Source organism: Hippocampus comes, unplaced genomic scaffold (assembly GCF_001891065.2).
Source record: "Hippocampus comes isolate QL1 unplaced genomic scaffold, H_comes_QL1_v1.1 scaffold112, whole genome shotgun sequence".
Taxonomy (NCBI): domain Eukaryota; kingdom Metazoa; phylum Chordata; class Actinopteri; order Syngnathiformes; family Syngnathidae; genus Hippocampus; species Hippocampus comes.
Window position 1 is genome coordinate 1860400 of NW_017805841.1, and position 20596 is coordinate 1880995.

The 20596-nt window shown below is 40.0% G+C and overlaps 2 protein-coding genes across 3 annotated transcripts; both read left to right on the forward strand.

The window, feature by feature from the left end:
• The first annotated feature begins 1960 nt into the window (after positions 1-1960).
• On the forward strand, positions 1961-10124 carry sinhcaf (SIN3-HDAC complex associated factor). Its single transcript, XM_019888356.1, has 6 exons — positions 1961-2086; positions 7199-7326; positions 7400-7499; positions 7840-7963; positions 8158-8311; positions 9256-10124. The coding sequence occupies exons 2-6, from the start codon at positions 7199-7201 to the stop codon at positions 9581-9583; spliced, it is 834 nt and encodes a 277-aa protein (XP_019743915.1). The 5' UTR covers positions 1961-2086; the 3' UTR covers positions 9584-10124.
• Positions 10125-15500: 5376 nt separating this feature from the next.
• On the forward strand, positions 15501-20111 carry kxd1 (KxDL motif containing 1). Of its 2 annotated transcripts, none has more exons than XM_019888416.1 (5): positions 15501-15645; positions 16251-16371; positions 17585-17737; positions 18024-18070; positions 18919-20111. In XM_019888416.1, the coding sequence occupies exons 2-5, from the start codon at positions 16274-16276 to the stop codon at positions 19176-19178; spliced, it is 558 nt and encodes a 185-aa protein (XP_019743975.1). In that variant the 5' UTR covers positions 15501-15645; positions 16251-16273; the 3' UTR covers positions 19179-20111. The 2 variants fall into 2 exon arrangements, with proteins under 2 accessions (XP_019743975.1, XP_019743976.1); XM_019888417.1 differs by having other exon boundaries at positions 16265-16371.
• Positions 20112-20596: the final 485 nt, after the last annotated feature.

Sequence of the window (20596 nt, forward strand, 5' to 3'; positions counted from 1 at the left end):
TGTGTTTTCTAATCTGTTTAGCCTCACAAGAGTCACGGGTGTGCTCGAGCCTATCCCAGCTGTCTTCGGGCAGTAGGTGGGGGAACACCCTGAACTGGTCGCAGGGCACACAGACAAACAACCAGTCGCGCTCACAATCACACTTAAGGACAATTTAGAGTGTTCCATTCACCTGCCATGTATGTTTGTGGAAAGTGGGAGGAAACCGGATTACCCGGAGAAAAACCACACAGGCATGCCACTCCGGAATTGAACCCCAGATTTCTACAATGTGGGGCAGACATGTTAACCAGTGGTCCTCCATGCTGCTCGGAAAAAAAACACAAAAAAAAAAAATCAATTTTAAAATCTATTGATAATAGCATTTTAAATATTTTGGGGGTTACAGACTTTCTTAGTGTATTACCCCTATGTGAAACAGAAAATACCTCTGGTAAGTATGATTGTGATTTATTTGTTTATTTACAATATAAATTGGTTCTCCTTCCGGGGATTGAAAATTAGATCAAACATTTTCATAAATACTTTGTTTTGCAGTAATGTTGTTTTTATAGAAGCATTTTTATTTAAGGAATTTCCTTCCAGGGATTAAAAATAAAATTAGATTAAAGTTTGTCTGATGAATAAAAAAAGCGTACTTTGTTTTAGACTCATATCTGTCTCTCTCTCTTTTTTTTGAAATACATGTAATCATCTTGCAAATAAAGTTACCTCTGGGTATTTCAAATTAATTTAAGTTAAAATATTAGTCTACTTGTAATAATTACAAATAAATACTCTGTTTTACAGACAAAACAAAGGTCTCAAAATATATACACATATTTTTAAAATAGAAATTATGCATTGAATTTCCCTCCAGAGATTAAACATTAAGTTAGAAAAAAAACAATTAGTACAGTAAAAACAAACAACTATTTAGTTTTGGAGTTGAGAAAACTGGCATTACAACAGCAAACTGGAAAGTTTTTAAAAATTGGACATGCAAGAAATTCACATCTTTATATATCAGTATAAAACAATCTAACAACAAATGAGTTATTAAAACATGTTAAAGTAAAGAGTCAGAATAAAATATGTTCTGCTTTAAAATACTTAACAAAAAAAAACTCAAGGCTCAAAATTGCTTAACTCTAAAAAAATCATTTCTTTCAATTCAGAACTTAATTTGAAACTTAATATTTCACTGATTCTTTTTGAGATGTGGAATGTTTTGAAAGCCGTTTTTTTACTCTAAATTTTATTGGGATATTTTTAAATTTTGATGCTAAAACTCTTTTGCGACGTAAAAACTCCCTTGCAATGTTTAATTGTTTTACCCTGATTTTGGTCAGATTTAGCAGTTTTACAGCAATTTTATTTTCAAACAAAATGTTTTTTGTTTTTTTTTTACACTCAATGTATTTCAACCTTTTTGATTTTCATAATCAAGAAACCCCTCTGTGATATTGAATGGTTCTACATTTTTTTCCATACTGTGGCTGTTTTGCGATGTAAAAAAAGTGATTTACACCGAGATGATTTTTTTAGGCTTTTTTTCACTGACTGATCTAGTTTAAAAAATTGGAATTCATTTCAAAATAAGTCAATGGATGCATTAAGTATTTTCTGGAAATGTAATTGTTAAAAAATTAAAGTTTGGGCTTAAGGGTTTTTATGCAAAATAATTCGAACTGAGATAGCTCAGCTATAGCACCTCCAGCAGTGGAGTTGTTTGACTCGTGCCATCTGGTGGATCTGGAGAAAAGCAGGTTGCCCCGCCCCTTTGCCGACATTCTCCAATGTGCCCTAGCAACCGGGGCCGAGCCCCCAGTTCCCGCGTAACGTTCCCATCCTTATATGGGCAGCAGAATGCAGACGTACGCCAACGTCAGGGTGTCGCTTATGCAAATGAGGACGATTGAAGAATCACACCACGGCCTCCAAAATGGAGGCGTGTAAGGGCGGCGCATGCGCACTCGCGTCCACAACTCTCCAGTCCAGCCCACAAGCGCAGACATCAACAAGAGACGCCGTAGTCCTGTTTGAAAACACAAACCCTGTACGGAATACTACTTTTGTTTTCGCCAACTTTTCACAACTTTGGACGGTAAGCGGGATGTTGTCTTTTTACTTCATTTTATTAAGTGTTTGTGAAACATAAACCGGCGCGTTTGGAGTCTTCGGACGCTTAAACCGTATAATTTGACATTAAACTCTTCTTAAGTTGTGTGCTTTCTCTGCGCCTCAACAACCGTTTAACGCATGACTCGCCGTTCATGGGGTTGAAGTTGGATTTTAAGTGTAGAAAAACGTCTAAAATGTTTTTTTAAGAAGAAACTGAACGAACTGCATTTCGCACGCACGCAATGGCTGTTGTTCGTGGGTCGATGCAGCTGGCGACCGGGGCCGGGGGGGCGGGGATGGTGTTGGTGAGAGCTGGGTGAAGGAACCACTCCAAAATGCCGATTGCAGTCGGTTTTTGGTGACGAATAGTTGTATCAATGCGTTTGTAGACGTGATTAGGTGCACATTGTAGCGCTGGTGGGGCGTGTGTCCCAACCAAGTTGGAGGAGCTCTCACGCCCACCCGTGTGCGGGAGCACGCGGCACCAGGCTGTCAACAAAACAAGCTAACAGACACACCAACGTGCCCGCCAAATGCTACACTTTAAAAGCTCCCTTAATGCTGTTTAACGTTTTTGAAACCGACGGCTCAGCATATTTGACGGTGCTTTGAAGTCGAGAAACATTGAAGTGGACGCTGTAAAATACTTAAAATCAAATTACACCACTGCCTTTTTTTGCAGAGGGTGAAAACGTGTTAGATTTACGCCTATCTAACTACTTGGTGCTGTAAAACGAGGGAAACGTCGAGAACACGAAGCGTGTTTTTTTTTTTTTTTTTTTTTTAAAGATGGGTGCGCATGAGCCATGTCGTGTGGCTCGCCATGCTGCCTCGGCCCAAGAGTGGGCGGTGGAAAACAAAATGACGACTTAACACTTTTCCTCTCAAGGAAAACAAGTCGTGGTAGCGATAAGGATGTGGACGCGATAGTTTTGGTGGTGATTTGTGGGACTTTTAAAAAGGCGTGTGAGGGATATTACAATTATATTTTCGTTAGTTCGCATAACATCTCCTTCCGCCACGCGCTCCTTCCGCCGCCTTTCGTGTATGTGGTGCGTGTTCGTTGCCATGTTGAAGTTACGTCACAGGAATAGTCTGCTGCGGAGATCGCGCGCGTCTGTGAGGATGCTCCACTCCGCAGACAATTTTACAGCTCGACCTTGTGCGTTGAGTACCACGGTGCTTTAACTTAAAAACTTTTAAGTCTGATTCCAATTATGTCGGGACGTTGTGTTAAAATAAATAAAAACATAATACAATGATTTGAAAATCATGTTCAACCTATGTTTAATTGAATACATTGAAAAGGCAAGATATGTAATGTTCAAACAGATAAACTGTTGTTTTTAGCACATAATCATTAATTTCAGGGCGGTAACACGCTGGGACTGGGCTTTTTAATTTTTTTTTTTTTTTTACAAACACTGTGTTACATCACCTTTTCTTTTAAAAGTATTCAATATTCAATAAACGTTTGGGTGCTGAGGACACTAATTGTTGGAGTTTTTGTTAGTGGAATTCTTTTCCATTCTTGCCTGATGTACAATTTCAACAGACCAATGTCTCCGTTGTCGTATTTTGCGCCTCATAATGCACCACACATTTTCAATGGGATACAGGTCTGGACTCCGGAGTCTAGTAGGACACGACATCCACAATTTCAAATGTGCACTCGTCAAACCACACAACAATTTTCCACTTTGGATCAGTCCATCTTAGATGACCTTTGGCCAAGAGAAGCCAGCAATGTTTCTGGCTGTTGTTGAAAAATGGCTTTTGCTTTGCATAGTAGAGTTTTAATTCACACTTACGGATGTAGCGACGAACTGTATTCCCTGACTTTGGTTTTCTAAAGTGTGCCTGAGCCCGTGGAGTGATATCCTTGACACACTGATGTCGATTTTTGATACACTGTCACTTAAGGGATTGACGATTACGGGCATTCAGTGTTGGTTTTTGGCCTTAACACTTACATCCAGTGATTTCTTCAGATTCTCTGAACCTTTTCTTATATCATCTACAGTCCGTAATATCATTATGGACTGTAGATGATGAAACCACTAAATTTAATTTATTGTATTTTGCCTCATCGTAATCCCTCTACCTATCTGCCTAGCTATCTGGCTATCTATCTTCAACATTCAGAACAAACGCATATACTGTATGTCAGAAATGATTTTCGCAATTATGCTATTAGGCCAAAGTTATTTTAATGTGCATACCATTAATTGTGGCGTCATGCATGTGTACTAAGTTCTAAAGCATTTTATTTTTATCAGCACAGTGGACAGAAACAACAGTCACTTTATTATGTCATGTGATTGCAAAACAGTGATAGTTATTATTTGAACTCTTTAAACCAATGTTGCCACTCGTATTGTCACAACAATAAAGCAGTGAAGGTCACAGCTGTCCAAAGTTTTACTGCATTTGCACTTGACCTTTACTTTATCACTGGATGTTAAAATGTGTTTCCTCACAAACATTTTGACCTTCAAGATTCGATTTGACTGCATAGTGTACACGAGGAATTCGGGGCTTTCATTATTTAAAAAAAAAAAACACACTTACTCCTCAGATTTGCCATCTTAAAAATGCCACTTTGTTGTCTAAATGTGTCAAACCAGTTGATGAGAAGTCAGTACAGTATTCTTTTTTTTTTTTTAAATCTCTGAGTAGAGTAAAGCAACACCGCACTACAAAAAGACACTTCTTTTTGCTACCCTCTAATGATTGAGGAAGGCAGTAATTACTTTTAATTAAAGATATTTTCTAACAATTGTATTGCAGAAAAGAATAATGTTTGTCATCTCATTTAAGTGTGTGACAGGACAAATATAAAATTAGAAAAATTGCATTTTTGCAAACAAAGCCAAATCTAGTAAACACCTTACTTGATCTATGGCGGATACTCTTTCCAGTCGCAGAATTTAGTTATTTCAACTTTTTCGATCCATGGGCAGAACATATTGTAATTTGCAATGCTGACCCGGCCGAAAATAAACAGCACATCTCAGACATCTGTTCCCATTAGGGCTATTAATTTTATTAAATTCTTTTGTTTTACCAATGTGTCACAGTAAAGAATAATGTATATCATTTTAAGTGTCATTGTTTTGTGAGAAAACCGATTCATATATAATTTTACACGGTCCAAATAAAGGCCTTCCCTGGAGCAAACCCCTACAGTAGCCTCTTGAACCATTGCAAATATTTCAAGTTAGAAAAACATCTTGTAACACGCCACCAAACAAAAATGTCTCAAGTGGGCACACAGTTAAATTATGTACCGGTACCTTCTGCTATTTAGTGGAAGAGCATTTCATTGTTCTGCCTGTCACTGTACAAAGTCGGTATTGATAGATGAACAAGGATATATTATAAAATAACTTGTGAACCAAAGTTTGGGGGTTGGGGTGAATAATGAAAATGTTCCCTGTGAAGTGTGGTCTAATCTAATGTCATTTATTACAAGCACCTGTGTATTATTCTATTATTCGCCTCTATGCGTATACCTGACTTTAACCGGTGTCAGAAATACACATCAGAGTGTGCTGTCTGTGTCTTGTGGCATCTCTGTGGTTTCATACTGTCAAAAGACCCCCTAGGATTGATGGCAAAACACACACACACACACACACACACACACACACACACACACACACACACACACACACACAGTGTAAGGGGGTGCGGCTTTGCACGTTTTGCCGCAGTTGTGCTCACCATGTGCAGTGGAGACTCCAGTTTTGCCTAGCAACATAGCGGCATCCCTCTACAGTGGGCGTGCTCATTGCATTCATAATCATTGTTGGACTTTTCGGTCCACGTAAACCTCCCCCTGCAGCTTGGGCGTGCGTGCCTTATAATATTTTGGCCGGGCCAAAACCAAAGCATGCATGCCGAGAGCGCAGCATGGTGACATGATCTGTCTGACACGCTGTCTGACTGTTGACCTACTTCCCCCACACACACATCCAACAACACTATGCAGCCCATGTGGGTCACAGCAAGGGATGCAAAAAAAAAAAAATGTATTTAGGGCTCTGTTCGTGACTAAGCAGCACATTTTGGGATTAATTGACATGTGAAATAAATGCAATAAAAACAGTGTGCTGGTTATGACTTGCCTTGGATTTTCCCTAAATGCCCAATTTCAATTTAATATCGAATTAACGTTCCATTTCAAAGGATTTTATCCATTCCATACACTTCAAACACATTGAAACATATCAACAGGCACTTTTTAAAGTGCTCAGCGATTGTTCTCATTTTTGCTGTTAAAAAAGGGGCAGTGTTGAATTAGTATCACTTCAAAGAAATAAAAAAATGACACAGCAAGCACAGTTTTTCAAATAAGAGCTCAAGTGTGCCTGCTCCGTTATATGTTACTCTGTTTAAGTCTACTGTAAAAATGGCAAATAAAACAGAAAGAGAATTAAGCAATGCAAACTTAAACCACAAAGTGTTGATGTTTCATCTGACTAAAGTCTGCTCCGTTAATGCTCACATGTATTGCAAAATGCCATGAACGGACTAATGGGAAGGGGCATGGATGTTGTGGTCATTACTGTAGGTTACACTAAAATTGCTAACAAAAGCCAACAATTCATGTCAAGGATTTGAAAATTACATAAAATTATAAAATTACGGCATCCAATTTTTGTCAATTTCACATTTTCACAAACCGATATTGTTGGTCAGGCGCCTCAGTGGTCTGTTATTTTTGCAAATGAATTGCCAATCTAATACATAGAAAAGAAACTTGCTCTCTTTCACCATGTAATGTCAACCGCTGAACCAACATGCCACATTTTTTTTTTTTTTTTGCACTTTTGAGATGCAGGAATTCAGCCATATCCCTGGCATAAGAAATATTCGTAAAGCTTAGCATTATTGAAATGACTCAACTTTTCTTTGAAAGTTGCACTGTCTGTACTTCTGCTATATTTTGTCTACAGTGGGTGTTTTTAAACGTGTATATTTGTTGTCTGGGCAAATGTGTGTGTGTGTTTGTCACCAATCGGTGTATGTATTTCAATGACGTCATTGACGGGCTGTAACATCTTTTGATTGTGTTTTTCTTTGCTCGCAGATGTTTGGCTTCCACAAGCCAAAAATGTACAGGAGTTTGGACGGCTGCTGCATCTGCCGCGCAAAGTCGTCCAGCTCTCGCTTCACTGACAGCAAGCGTTACGAGAAAGATTTCAGGAGCTGTTTCGGGTAAGTGTAGACCGCGGGGAGAAGCGTGAAAGACGCGTGGCACTTTGTCATCCCCTAACGAGATACCTTGCAGATTGAGCGAAATGCGATCTGGAGAGATCTGCAACGCTTGTGTGCTCCTGGTGAAGCGATGGAAAAAGCTACCGGTGGGAACCAAGAAGAACTGGAATCATGTGAGTACACCCGGGGAGAAGTGATCATCTATCACTCCAGTAGATCGGTGGGAAGCGTTCACAACTCAACTCGGAAAAGGCTTGATCCCCTCTGAGCCTCCGCTTAGTTCTCGGTACCTCTAGACTCACCTGCAATATTAGGTGAAATTCTGTGATGCTAGAGACGTTACAGAATGTTGTGGCTCTACATGGAATGACACAGAAGGCACCAAACTCTAAATTCCGCCTTGTCTGTATGTTGTAAAAACCCATAGAAAAAAAAAAAGATCACCTACAAATCTGTGACATAGCAAGTCAACGCTGTTCTTTCATGAGTTTGAATGACTTCTCGTCTCTGCAGGTGGTCGATGCTCGAGGTGGTCCTAGTCTAAAGTTGACCTCCAGGCCCAAGAAGATCAAGTCCATTACCAAGAAAGCCCGTCCAAGCCAGATCAACAGGCTGCAGAAAGAGCTCAAAAGAAACAGTTAATTATGCCATTTTGGTTTCTGTGTTTAAACTTCAAACGTAGTGTGTATTGTTTCTTTACAAAGTGACATTGGTGTGAAATTTCAGTATGCTCCTCCAAATTTGTGAATTTAATTTGACCCTCCTGTGAGTTTTTGAATGGATGGTTGTTATCTCTAAAGCTTTGGCTCATCAATGTGTCACCCACCTTAGATTCCGACGCCCACAGCACCACATCCAGCGCTTCCCCGGCTCAGTCTCCCAGCTACAGCAACTTGTCCGACGACGGCTCCGACACTGAGCTGAGCCGACACGGGTCTGGCCGCTCGCCTGTCTTCTCCTTCCTGGACCTCACCTACTGGAAGAGGTACAGTACTTTTAACTGCTTAAGCGGTAACTGATTTTTAAAGTGTGTGTAATCGTAGGCTTTTTTTTTGTGCTAATTGGTTGTGAAATGGCCACATTTTCTTTTTTGATGCCCTGTTAATAATGCGCTATAATTTGTTCTTAAAATTTGAACGCAAGCAAAATTTTCATCGACTTGCACCTGTGCAATTTGCATATTTTTTTCCTCTTTTTTAATTACTCCGCTTGAGTATTTGTTGCCACACTTGATCCCATTTATCAGCAATATCGTGAAAACTTTACTTCGCAAGTCAACTGATAGTGTATGCCCCTAAATTATCTACTTTGTGCTCTTAAAATTTCAGGTTAGGGGCCACTGTACTCTTAGTTTAAAAAAAAAAAGTTTGGAGATCTGATGTGAAAGACCCTTTGCATTGATTTTTAATGAAAAAGTTAAGATGGTAAATGTCTTTAATCTTAGTTTTGTACATTTTACTGAGCAGATTCAAAGTATGTTGGTGTATATTTGGTGAAATCACAGTTGACAAGTCAAATTTGAAGCATTTTTAAAACGTAAACTACTCGCTAATAAAAAAAAAAAAAAAAAAAAAAAAATACTGTCATTTCCATGTACTGCTGTGTTAGAGTAAATAAATGGCATGGCTGATGTGAAAGTAAACATTTTAGTCTTCCCATAATTGACTGTGAAATATTTACATCAAAATTATTGTGAAAGAAATGCAAATGGTAGCCTGCAATTTATTGTGAGTTTAGAGCCCCAAATTTTACAGTGCCTACTTGGATTTTCATCATCTGCCGCATAGCCGCACCAAAAGGGGGTTGCGATTACCTGTAAATACCACAACATGGTGGCAAAGCAATTGAAACGGCGAGGATCATAAAACATCACCATGTATTCATGTTAGACAAATAACGAATTGGCGACTGTCTCCTTGTTTTATACAGACAAAAGGTGTGCTGCGGAATCATCTACAAGGGTCGCTTCGGTGAGGTTCTGATCGACCCCCACCTGTTCAAGCCGTGCTGTCGCAAGAAGCAGCAGCAACAGCAGCAGCGGCAAGAGGAGGAGGATGAAGAAGAGGAAGAGGATGATGACGACGACGTGGAGGAGGAAGAGGTGGAAGTCGAGGGGGGCCTGGAGGGAGGTGTGCCCGTCAGCCGGGTGACATCCCCGTCCGAGGAGGAGCAGCAGGTGAAGGAGACAGCAGCGGCAGCGGTGGCGGCAGATCAGCTACGTGTCACCGTGGTGACAACATCAGAAGAAGGCTGGTAAAGTCGCAAAGGTCTCCTGCACACGTCTCCACCGTCCTCCTCGAGCACTTGCAAGGCGCCTCACAACGCCTTCGGTGATGTAAAGCAGCTGAAAATCTTCTGGTCTTCTCCGTCACAATGCTGGAGATTTGTTTTCTGTAATAGAGCAGTGTTTCCCAACCTTTATTGAGCCAAGGCATATAGTTTACAATATTAAATAAATAAATAAAATAAATAAAAAAGTACACTACCAAACAAAAAACGTAAACAAATGAAATACACAGGTTAATTATATACCTTCTTTCGTTGTTCTGCCTGTTACCATATGTCATTGGCATAGATAGATAAATGTATATATATATTACTTTTGGTGAATGAATATGAATTTTCAGGTCAATGAAGTGAAATTGGATCATTTCCTGTGACACACCAAATGATATGTAGGGTTCCAAAGGGGGTGTACATTTTCCAGTAAAGTTCCCCAAAGTTTCCGGTAAATCTCCAGGAGTAGTTCAACTGGGAAATTTCAGAAATCTTGCAGTTTGGAAAGTTTCTGTCCAAATTACAGTGGTGCCTTGCGATACAATTTGAATTTGTGTCATGACCATGCTCGTACCTCTCTCAAATCAACCCTTTCCCCGTTGAAATGAATTGAAATGCCATTAATCCGGTCCTGCCTCTACCCATCAGAAATGCTCGTCACGTGTTTTTTACTAAGTGGAAGATAGCAATCTGTAATATTGTACTTTAGAAATAACATACAGTATATTAATAACATCATTACAATATAAAGAATTCAGTCGTTTGTGCTCATGATTAATCAATTGTGACTCCTTCTGGACGACTTGGCCACTGAGAGCAGTTATAATGCAGTCATGCAGACACAAACGGAAGATTTTTTTGATGACTGCGCCTGACTCTGGCGGCACTAATATTAGTCATTTATTTGAGGAGGATAAAGAACACATGCCCGTTAGTAAAGTTATATTCTCTGTCTACATGTGTTGCTGCACAGTATGTGTTCAAATATCCGTTGCTTAAAGCCTTTTAACACCGCCATAGAAGCTAGTTGTTAACCCATCGATGGTCTAAGTACACCATGTGTAAAACTCTTTTTGTTTTATGATTAGTTTGACACTAACTTCAACCGGAGGTGGCGGTAAACGTGAATATTTCCCTAGCTAGTTGTGCGAAGAGTTGAGTTGCATTCATTGCCACCAGTTCTCATATCTCACATTTTTGCATGCAAGTCAAACAAACAAAAACTGCCGGATTATAGCTTGTATCTCAAAACTCCAATGTCGCATCACTTGTACTTCAAGGCACCACTGTAACTGCGAGATGAGGATAAGTTAAAGGAAAGTTTGCATATTCAAGCATGAATATAATGTGTTTTGTTTTGTCATAAGCATGCGTCACGACACGACATTTTCACAAATTTATTTGTGAGTCAAACTTCAAGTTAAAGTTCCCTGTTTGGAGCCAATCATCAATTTCGTTTTGTCGGTTTTCAACCCGACCGCCACGGCATTATTGGTTGGGAGTCACTGTATTAGGCAGTTAACGTATGAACTTTCATGTCTTTCATCTTGTCCTATTTCATAGTCTCGCCTTCCTGACAAATGGACCATCACCTCTCGTGTTTCTGTTTTTTTGTCTTTAGACTCATGCTGGACTTTTAGTTTGCGGGTATGTTTAGATTTCACAATGCAATACAGTCGATCCCCGTTTCTTCCGCAAGACCTCGGTGCTACTTTGAGGTTCATCAACCAACTTTTAGGATGTAGACCTCAAAAGAATGAACATTCACAGTGCATTTAGACGATGAAGACAGCCCTCTTCACATGTAGAAAAAAAAAATCAAGAGACCTTGGGAATAATTTTTTTTCCCATGTGTTCACATTCTATCTCGCTGTAATCCAGAATGACTGACAGTTCAGAGAAGTTTTTTTTTCCCACTCCGTTCCTCAATGTAAACGCCAATTGAGCATTTATTTGACATCCAATATAAGGTCCACGTACTCGTACATGCTTTGTCCTCCCTTGTATGACAGTTCAGCACATGAGTAAAATGACTAGTGAAGTTGTTTTTCGCTACTCTAAGGTATATGACAGTCCTGAACACCACTAGGACAACTTTGGCACACCAGTAGGACTATATGTTACTGGTCACTGAAGTGTTGACTAGTTTGCTTTTGTCACTAGTTGCTCGCAGTTGTCATCTAGTGCACAGTTTTGCCTCACTAGTATCATGCAGTTGCCCTACTAGTTTGCCAAAGTTGCGCAACAAGTGAGGACAAAGTGCATACTTGTACAAGATCTTAAACTGGACTTAAACGGATGTCGGAAAAAGTGCTCCAACGGTGGCCTCTCCCTACTCCCAGAGTAAGTTAAGTGATGCCCACTCCCGTCAGAGTTGGTGTTTGTGGACCGGATTAGTTAAACGTGTGCGCAAACACTGGGCTGCGCTCCAGTTTGAAAGCAGGCCTATTCACAGCTTCAACAGCAAATGCACCAGCCTTACTCACGCGTGCGTCACACACACACCCCGCACGTAGTGTTCATTCCAAATCAGTTTCGAGGAACAAGAGCGAGATACCGAAGGGAAAAAAAAGGGACAGTCGTGGTTATTTATTGTGGCCTCAGCAACACGGAGTGCATTTTTTTTTTTTTTTTGCATGACCAGCAACGCCCACTCATCCAAAAGACCCCCACGATCTGATGCGTGAGTCGACGAAATTGCACGGCCTTACATAGAGTGTAAATCGTACTTTTCTTTTTTTTTTAATTATTGTTTTTATTTTGGATCAATTTCTCTGATGAGATTATTTTTGTATGTAAAACAGAAAAAAAAAACTAGAAACGTGGAAAAAAATAGAATTGTCTTTGCGTCACAATAACACAACATGGCAGCGAAAACAGAGAATCAACTTAAGGTTAGCAATATCAATATCACTCTTTTCTGTCATTCCCCGGTCAGTATATGATATAAAAGTAACTTTATACAAGCTTATGAAGAGCCGTTCCAACATTTATTCACTATCCTTGATATCTTTGTTCTGTCCATGTACTATGGTCCATGTAGTCCAAAAGTGGCACGAGTAGTGGCAAAAAAATGTTCCTAGTAAGACACAGGTGTTCCACCAGTGGCCTGAATGGTCTTACTAGTAAAGACACAGAGTGTACTAGTACATGGACCTTAACCTGGATATCAATGATAACAAATGCTACATGCTCAAGTGACTTTTTACACAAGCTGAAATTCTATGCCAATGCTCTTATGTACCACAAATGTGTTGTGATACTCGTTTGTTTATGAGGTACGTCCAGAAAACATCTATTTTGTAAAATCTCTTTGATAGAGGTGGATTTTTGTTTTTTGGATGTATTTTATTTCTCACCCTTTTGACATTGCTCACTTGTCTACCGGTAATAATAAATCTTTCTATTATTTTGCGTACCTAGATATTAGGGACACAGCCGAGCAGCTTGCAAACTGACAGATTTCGTCAAATGAAATGTTTTTTTTTAAATTTTTTTTTATATAAATCTGTGTTTATTTAATTTGACAAGTGAGCGTATAAGATGACTTTATTCATCAAGCGGAAGCCAAAGCACATTAAAAATCCCCCCCAACAATGTCGAAGGCAATGCAGGTTTTTTTATGGACACTTGTGCTTGTTCCAGGTCATTTGTATGTATGTTTATGTCATTCTTAAAAAAAGGAGAAAAGAAAAAAATAACACTAATATGAAATTTCACATTGTAGTCGGGAAGCAGCGGGTAGGTTATGTATATATTACAAGGCTGGGTGGGCCCTGATGGGGTTTGTTTATTTATTTATTTCATATTTATTTTCTCTCGTTGCATCCCTGCTTCTCGAGTTCGAATACTTGCTTTGAATTCTTTCCAGCTTGAGCGTCCGCATCCTGAGGTTCATTAGCGCAAATTCTCTCGTGACATTTGCATCACATCAAATGACTAGGTTGTCCATACTTGTGAAGTGTTAAATATTTATTTCCTTGTCATTTGACTCGTGTACAACCTAACTTATTATCTGCCGTCATCACTTTTAGATGTGTGTCAACGTAGACTGAGCAGCTGGTAGATTGCAACCAAACTGTATTCCACTCCCTCTGTTTTGAGCTTTAGAGAACGATCACTAGGATCCGCCGCGCTAGACTTTGCATGTATTGTTTGCTATGCATTTATTTCGCTTACACGTTAGATTAAGCGCTTTTGTATTTTTTTATACATCATGTACTTTTTTTACTTGTTCCTTAATAAAAGTAATTTTGTGAGTTTTACGGGAATGTTTCATGTGAATTTGTCTTTAGAACACATATACACAGTTGCATGCGGTGGTGGTTTTTGGTGTGATGATGGTGGCAAGGGGGGGTGCAGCAATGCCTCACCCAAAAGAGTTCGTTTTCTTTTGGCATTGTGAAAAGTACAGAATCGTTGTTACTATTGAGAGCTTGTCCCCCCTCCCCGTCCCCATGTGAAGACATAGGGTTTTCAAGAATTTTGCTAATATACATAGAGAGGTCATTGATGTAAAGGAAGTTCATCATTGTTCAAATTTCTTTGAATTGGGGGTGGGGGGGGGACTACAGTTAGCTCAGTTTTGGTAAACAGTGCCTGGGAGTGCCATGCCTAAATACAAATTGTGTTGACTTTGTTAGGATCACCACTGGTTGCAAAAAGAGTATGCTGTAAATCCAATTTTTGGACTAATTTGTTGTAAACTGTGATGTGCGCTTTGTGAAAATCACTACAATAGACAAGGCACACTGCAATATCCTATGGGCTTTATTCTGGCCTTCTGCATTTACCTCACTTCCCTTTTTTGAACCATTTTAGCAAATGCAATGAAACGAAACTTTCCAATGGTGGAGACAACTTCAACTTTTTAAACAGTAATATCAGTAATATTCAACTTAGATCAACATGTATGTTTTGGCTCTACGTGACAAGAACTGTGAGGTTAGTTTAAAGTCATGCAGTAAAAAACTAAAATAAAAACAAGAATTCACAGAAAAGGTGAAAGACTATCCATCTATCCATTTTCTAATACGTTTATCCTCAGGAGGGTCGCGGTCGTGGTGGAGCGTATGCCGGCTGTCATCGGGCAATAGGCGGGATACCCCTTGACCTGGTGGCCAGCCAATCGCAGGGCACACATAGACGGACAACCATTCCCACTCACACTCGCGAGAGTGTTACATTAACCTGCAATGCACGTTTTGGGGATGTGAGAGGAAACCTGAGTACCCAGCAGGCACGGGGGAGAACATGCAAACTCCACACAGGAAGACCGGAACAGGAACGGAACAATGCACTTCTGCATGTGAGGCGGACGCACTAACAGTCGATCACTGTGCCGCCTCAAGTGAAAAACTAATTCAACCGAAAAAAAACTGAGATTCGTGTTTTTTTTTTCATTTTTGGCTGATATTCTGTTACCATAATCAATAAACGAACACAAAAAAAAGAGAATTTATTTTTAAGTGAACAAATTTACAAACTTGGCAGGGAATTACAAAACACTGATGGCGTCCTCTGTCGTGTGTGTAGTGTCCTAGTAGTGTGCCACCTCTACGTTTTTACACGGAGGTGAATTTTGAGAAATACAATAAGGATCATAAATAAAGAAATGCGTATGGAATATCGTTGTATTAATCTCATTTACCGCCATACTGAAGGTTTTAAAATTTGATATTATATAATGGCCTAGAAGTGCTTTTCATGAAAATATGTTACACATTAAGTGTGACTGTAGAACTCCGTTGATGTAGGTAGGTGACGGATTTACGTACAAATTCGCGTTATGGTTTGTGTATATTGTTTTTCATTATCTTCTCTCTTGAATTTATATCGTATTACTAGTCGCGTCCAAGAAAGAAGGGGAACTATATAAAAGGAGACACCACCGGACATGTAACCCTCGTGACTGGAAGTGGACAAAAAAAAAAAAAAACATGGAACGACTTTGTTTTGATTTCGCCTGCAGCTACCTGTGTAACGTTTAAGGTTCCCAAATACGGACATTCATCAATACAAACATTTTCTGAGGAAACCGAGGTAGATATTCCCATTTTTTGTGCGTTGATTGTTATTTTTGCGTCCTTAATTAAGTTAGCCTTCCTTTAGTTTAGCAGCAGTACTGCGGTCAAATAATGATAGCTAAATTAAGAATCATACTTCGAGTCGTTCAACCGTAACTCAATTTAGGCTGACAGAATAGATATGAATAAAACGACCTTGTAATAGCACTGTGTTTTCTTCTGTAGTCTACACACTTTTCAATTGCCCGGTTTTGTACTTTTTATGAAACACAACAACCAAACAAAACAACCTGTACAACTCAACGGAATATTGGGGAAAATCTATTCGACAGGGTACATATAAATACTCTCATACACTCCCAGAACTGATGTGGCGTTGTTAAAAAGTAACCAATCCTATTCAAACTCATGTTAAATGAGCACATACTGATACCTGCTACCATTTGCAATGCTTTTTATATAACCCCAAATAAGATTCAGCTGCTGTAGTAAGGCTTTACTATTTAAAAAAAAAAAAAATATATATATATATATATACACACACACACACACACACACACATTTTTTTACTTTTTTTAAAGGATTGAAGGTTATCTGTTTACACTGACTGCTATTTCGTAGTGTTCTCTATCTAGAGCTTCATCATGGTGGAGCCCAGTGCCTCCGGCGTGTTCTGCAGCCGGATGCTGAGCATGGTCAATTCCGAGGACGTCAACGCCATCATCCAGGCTCAGCGACACATGTATGTCACATTCACAATCAAAACTGTCTTTTGTTACGAGCTACAGTCTGTTTTATTACAACTCTTCTGTGCTTTCATTCAGTGCCAAGTTAACACTGAAGTACAATTGTACCTTGACTTAAGTGTTCACTTATCATAACTCAGTTTAATCATTTATCCACATTGAAATGTGAGTGGCACCACTCTGGAGCCTTCAACAATACTGTGTATTGATAACTCTAGTACATTTGTTAAATCAAATTTCAATTAACACCATGAGAATTTAATGTGAACAAAGACCTTCCTTTCTTTCTCTCCCTGTGATTGTTCTGTTCTCACCAGCAGTTGAGTTACTTACTTACTTGAGTTCACTAAATCCAGTTTAAGCAGGAAATTGTTTTGGGACTTTGTGAAACTAACACACAAAATTACAAATTACAAATATATGAAAGCACAAACATGTATGCAACTGGTATCGCATCACACTTTGTATAATGTACACAGGTAAGTACAGTAAACTGGCTATGTTGCCTGTGCTGCATTCATAAGGAAAAACATTCCTTATTAATGCACTGGACAATAATAACATTCCTTTATTCTGAATAACATTTTTTTTATTCTCATCCGATGAAAGCAGGTAAATTTGTTAAAGTATATGTTGGAGATATTGTAATGCTTAGTCATATTACCGAAGTTGAGTTAGCAAATAAACATACGTTTTGTTAGCAACACACTCATAATGCAATCTAAGCATTGAGCAATCATGAACACGCACACAAAAACTACATCTATCGATCGATCGATCGATCTGTCTGTCTGTCTGTCTGTCTGTCTGTCTGTAGACAGACAGTTACAAGAAAAAGTATGTGAACCCTTTGCTGTTTGCGCGCACACACACGCACACACACACACACACACATCATCCATCCATCCATCCATTTTCCGATCCGCTTTATCCTCACAAGGGTCGCGGGGGGTGCTGGAGCCCATCCCAGCCGTCTTTGAGCAGCCGGGGGACACCCTGAACCAGTTGCCAGCCAATTGCAGGGCACACAGAGATGAACAACCATCCGCGCTTACGCTCACACTTAGGCACAATTTAGAGTGTTCAATCAGCCTGCCATACATATTTTTGAAATGTGGGAGGAAACTGGAGTACGCGGGGAAAACCCACGCATGCATGCATACATACATATATAAACACACACGTATGTGAGTATTTTTTCCCTATCAGGCTGGATCGCTTTGAGAAGACCAACGAAATGCTGATCAACTTCAACGGGCTGTCCAACGTGCGACTGCAGCAGATGAATGAGCGCTTCTTGCTCCACACGCGCACCCTCGTCGAGATGAAGAAAGATTTGGACAGCGTTTTCCGACGGATCAGGTTGGGTCATTTAAAAGAGTGCAGTCCAACATCCGGCCCTCGGGCTATTGCCATTGTTACTTATTCCAGTGACAACATTAATAGAGCTTGCAAAAAAAGATTATGAATAAATATAACATTTTGCTTTTCATTTTTAAGTAGTGTTGAGTTTTTGTTGTTGTTGTTTTTGGTTTGAACTGTAATGTGCAATACATTTTGCTCTTCCATTTTTCTCTATGTGGCCTTCAATGGAAACATTTTGGACATTGCCGATTTAAACAGTATTTTTTTTTTTTTAATTTTTCAGGACGCTCAAGGGGAAGATTGGCAAGCAGTACCCAGAGGCTTTTAGTAGTAAGTTAACGTTTGTGTATCCATGTCATATACAATTTCAAGGCGCTAAAGGGTTAACCCTTTCCCTTTATGACAGATTTTCATTTCCATGACAAGTCACAAAACCCCAAACACTAGCAGTAGTGAAGTCAGAATTACCGTACTAAAATACAGTATGTGTATGGAAAAACCTTTGCAAGCCAAAAATATAAAACAAAGCATGACTGTCAGGGAAAGTCAAGTAAAAAAAAAAAAAAAATCTCACCAATAATGCCTTTAATGCCATCCCATTAGTCTAGATACAAAATTCTGATGAATAAAGCCACTGTTTTATCCATCTCAGAAGGCTGTTATTTTGCCACTTGCTGTCAACTGAAAATGACATCATAGTTGCTCAGCTTGTGAATGTCACATGACCAAAGCCAGAAAACAGGCAAGCTGTGATTGGTTGTTACCTGAGCCCTTAGGTACTGTGATGTCATTTCCAGTCAACAGCAAGTGCCAAAATAAGATGCACAAATATGGGTGAGTCTTTTTGCACAAATGCAATGTTCACCAGACTGCTTTGTTTAGACTCGTGGGGGTGCATAGAACATAGTCTTGTCAAGAACTTTTTCAACTTCACTTCCTCTTTAAAAGCATTTTTCACATAGGAAATAATACAAATAGACAGAATGATATGGTGAGGCTTTAAGATACGGGTTGAATTTGCTTCGTGACCACGGTCAAAACAGTTCCCAATAAGAGGTGTATTTTCCGAAAATGGGGGTCAACATCATGGCAACATTGCCTCTGGGGCATTTAGCAGTTTCTCTATATTTTATTTAATTTCCCTGATAATGAAGCCTGAACTACTCTTCTGTGGCCAGACATCCATGAGTCACCCATCCCAGAGGACGACGACGATGATGACTTGGACCCGGCGCCACCAAGTGGAGCCACCGCCATCACCACGGCCACCTCAGGCCAGAGCTCAGATTCCTGCGACTCCAGTCCCGACCTTGTTTCGCCCGCTGCTAGCAGATGTTCTGAAGAGCTCTCCCAAGAAGCGCCCGACACACCCGTTTCGGACACCCATCGGACGGCTGGACTGCAGGATGAGGGCCCAGACTCTGTTTCGGCTGAGTAGCTTCACGTTACATGTAGATGGACTCAAATTCAGTGTTTTTTTTTTTTTTTTAAATACAGTGGTAAGTTGACTTTAAACTTTTTCGAGTTATGAGTCGGTTGAATGAAGTGGGGGGAAAAAATGGAGCAGTTAGAGTACTGTAATGCCCTTGCATGTGGGCAAGGAGAGCGACAGTCGCAGATGCACTTTAAGCAGTTTAGTGAACGGGACACACAGTCAAACACACAAATGGAAAATGAGAACACTCGCAAGGAGCTGCAGAAGGCCACAGCTGAGACCCAGTAGCTTGCACGCAGGCTAAAATTAACCAACTCCAGCTCCTGATGTGACTCACTTGGTCACACCCTCTAGAGACACGCATCATGTTTGTTGTTCAGCATTTGCAAATTTGTAGCTTTTTGGGAGGCTTGGGGGGCCATAATGACAACAGTCAAACTCCAAACTGGAAGGTCGGAACTGGCATTTAAATCCAGAACCTTGGCACTGCGCGTTAGACACGCTCACCAGTCGCACACCATTCTTAGTTCTCTTTATTTGAAATGTATTAGGTACTATTTACAAGTCAAGCTTTCAGTGTCAAAACTATTGTTATTATTATGAATCATCATTGACGATGACAAGTACGCCAATATGCTATGCATGTGCAATTGTGTCTTCACTAAATGGTCCACTTTATACACATGAAGTGGGTCCTTTTTTCCATGTCTTAGGTCGTGTCAAGAGTCACATGGCTCTACTTTGTGATACACTGTACAGTAAAAGCACTAGTGGTGCACGGGTTCCCTCAAGTGGTATGAGAAAGAATAACTTCCAAAGTACAGTCCAGTCGTATATAACTTAAGTTCTATACTATTGCATTAAATATTTTAAAAGTTTTCTAACATGTATTTTGGTACAACTGTGATGTTTATAATCAGTAAAATATTTCAGCGATCTCTATTTTTCAATGTTTTAAACTTTTGAAATTATAGGGCAGGGGTGTCAAACTCATTTTTGTTGTGGGCCACATTGTAGTTAAGGTTTCCCTTGGAGGGCCGTTAGATCTGCCCCCCGCCTTGACTTTGACACATGTGCTATAGGGGATTCCTGGTTAGCAACGGAAAAATGTAACTATGGTGGTGGTGAAACCGGACTTTGTATCTTCTTCCTCTCCTTTCGGCACGTCCCTATTCAGGGGTCGCCACAGCGAGTCAGTAATTTCCATCCGCCCCTGTAAACCGTCCTACCAACTCGCATGGTCGTCTTGGCAAAAGTTTTACGCCGGATGCCATTCCTGACGCAACCCTCCCCATTTCTCCGGGCTTGGGACCGGCACTGGGGAACAGTGCACCCCCAGGGGAGGGCACTGCTCCCCAGCGGCTGGGTTGAAACCGGACTTTGTATGTACAGTAATATTTAGTCCATCACTAACCTCACAC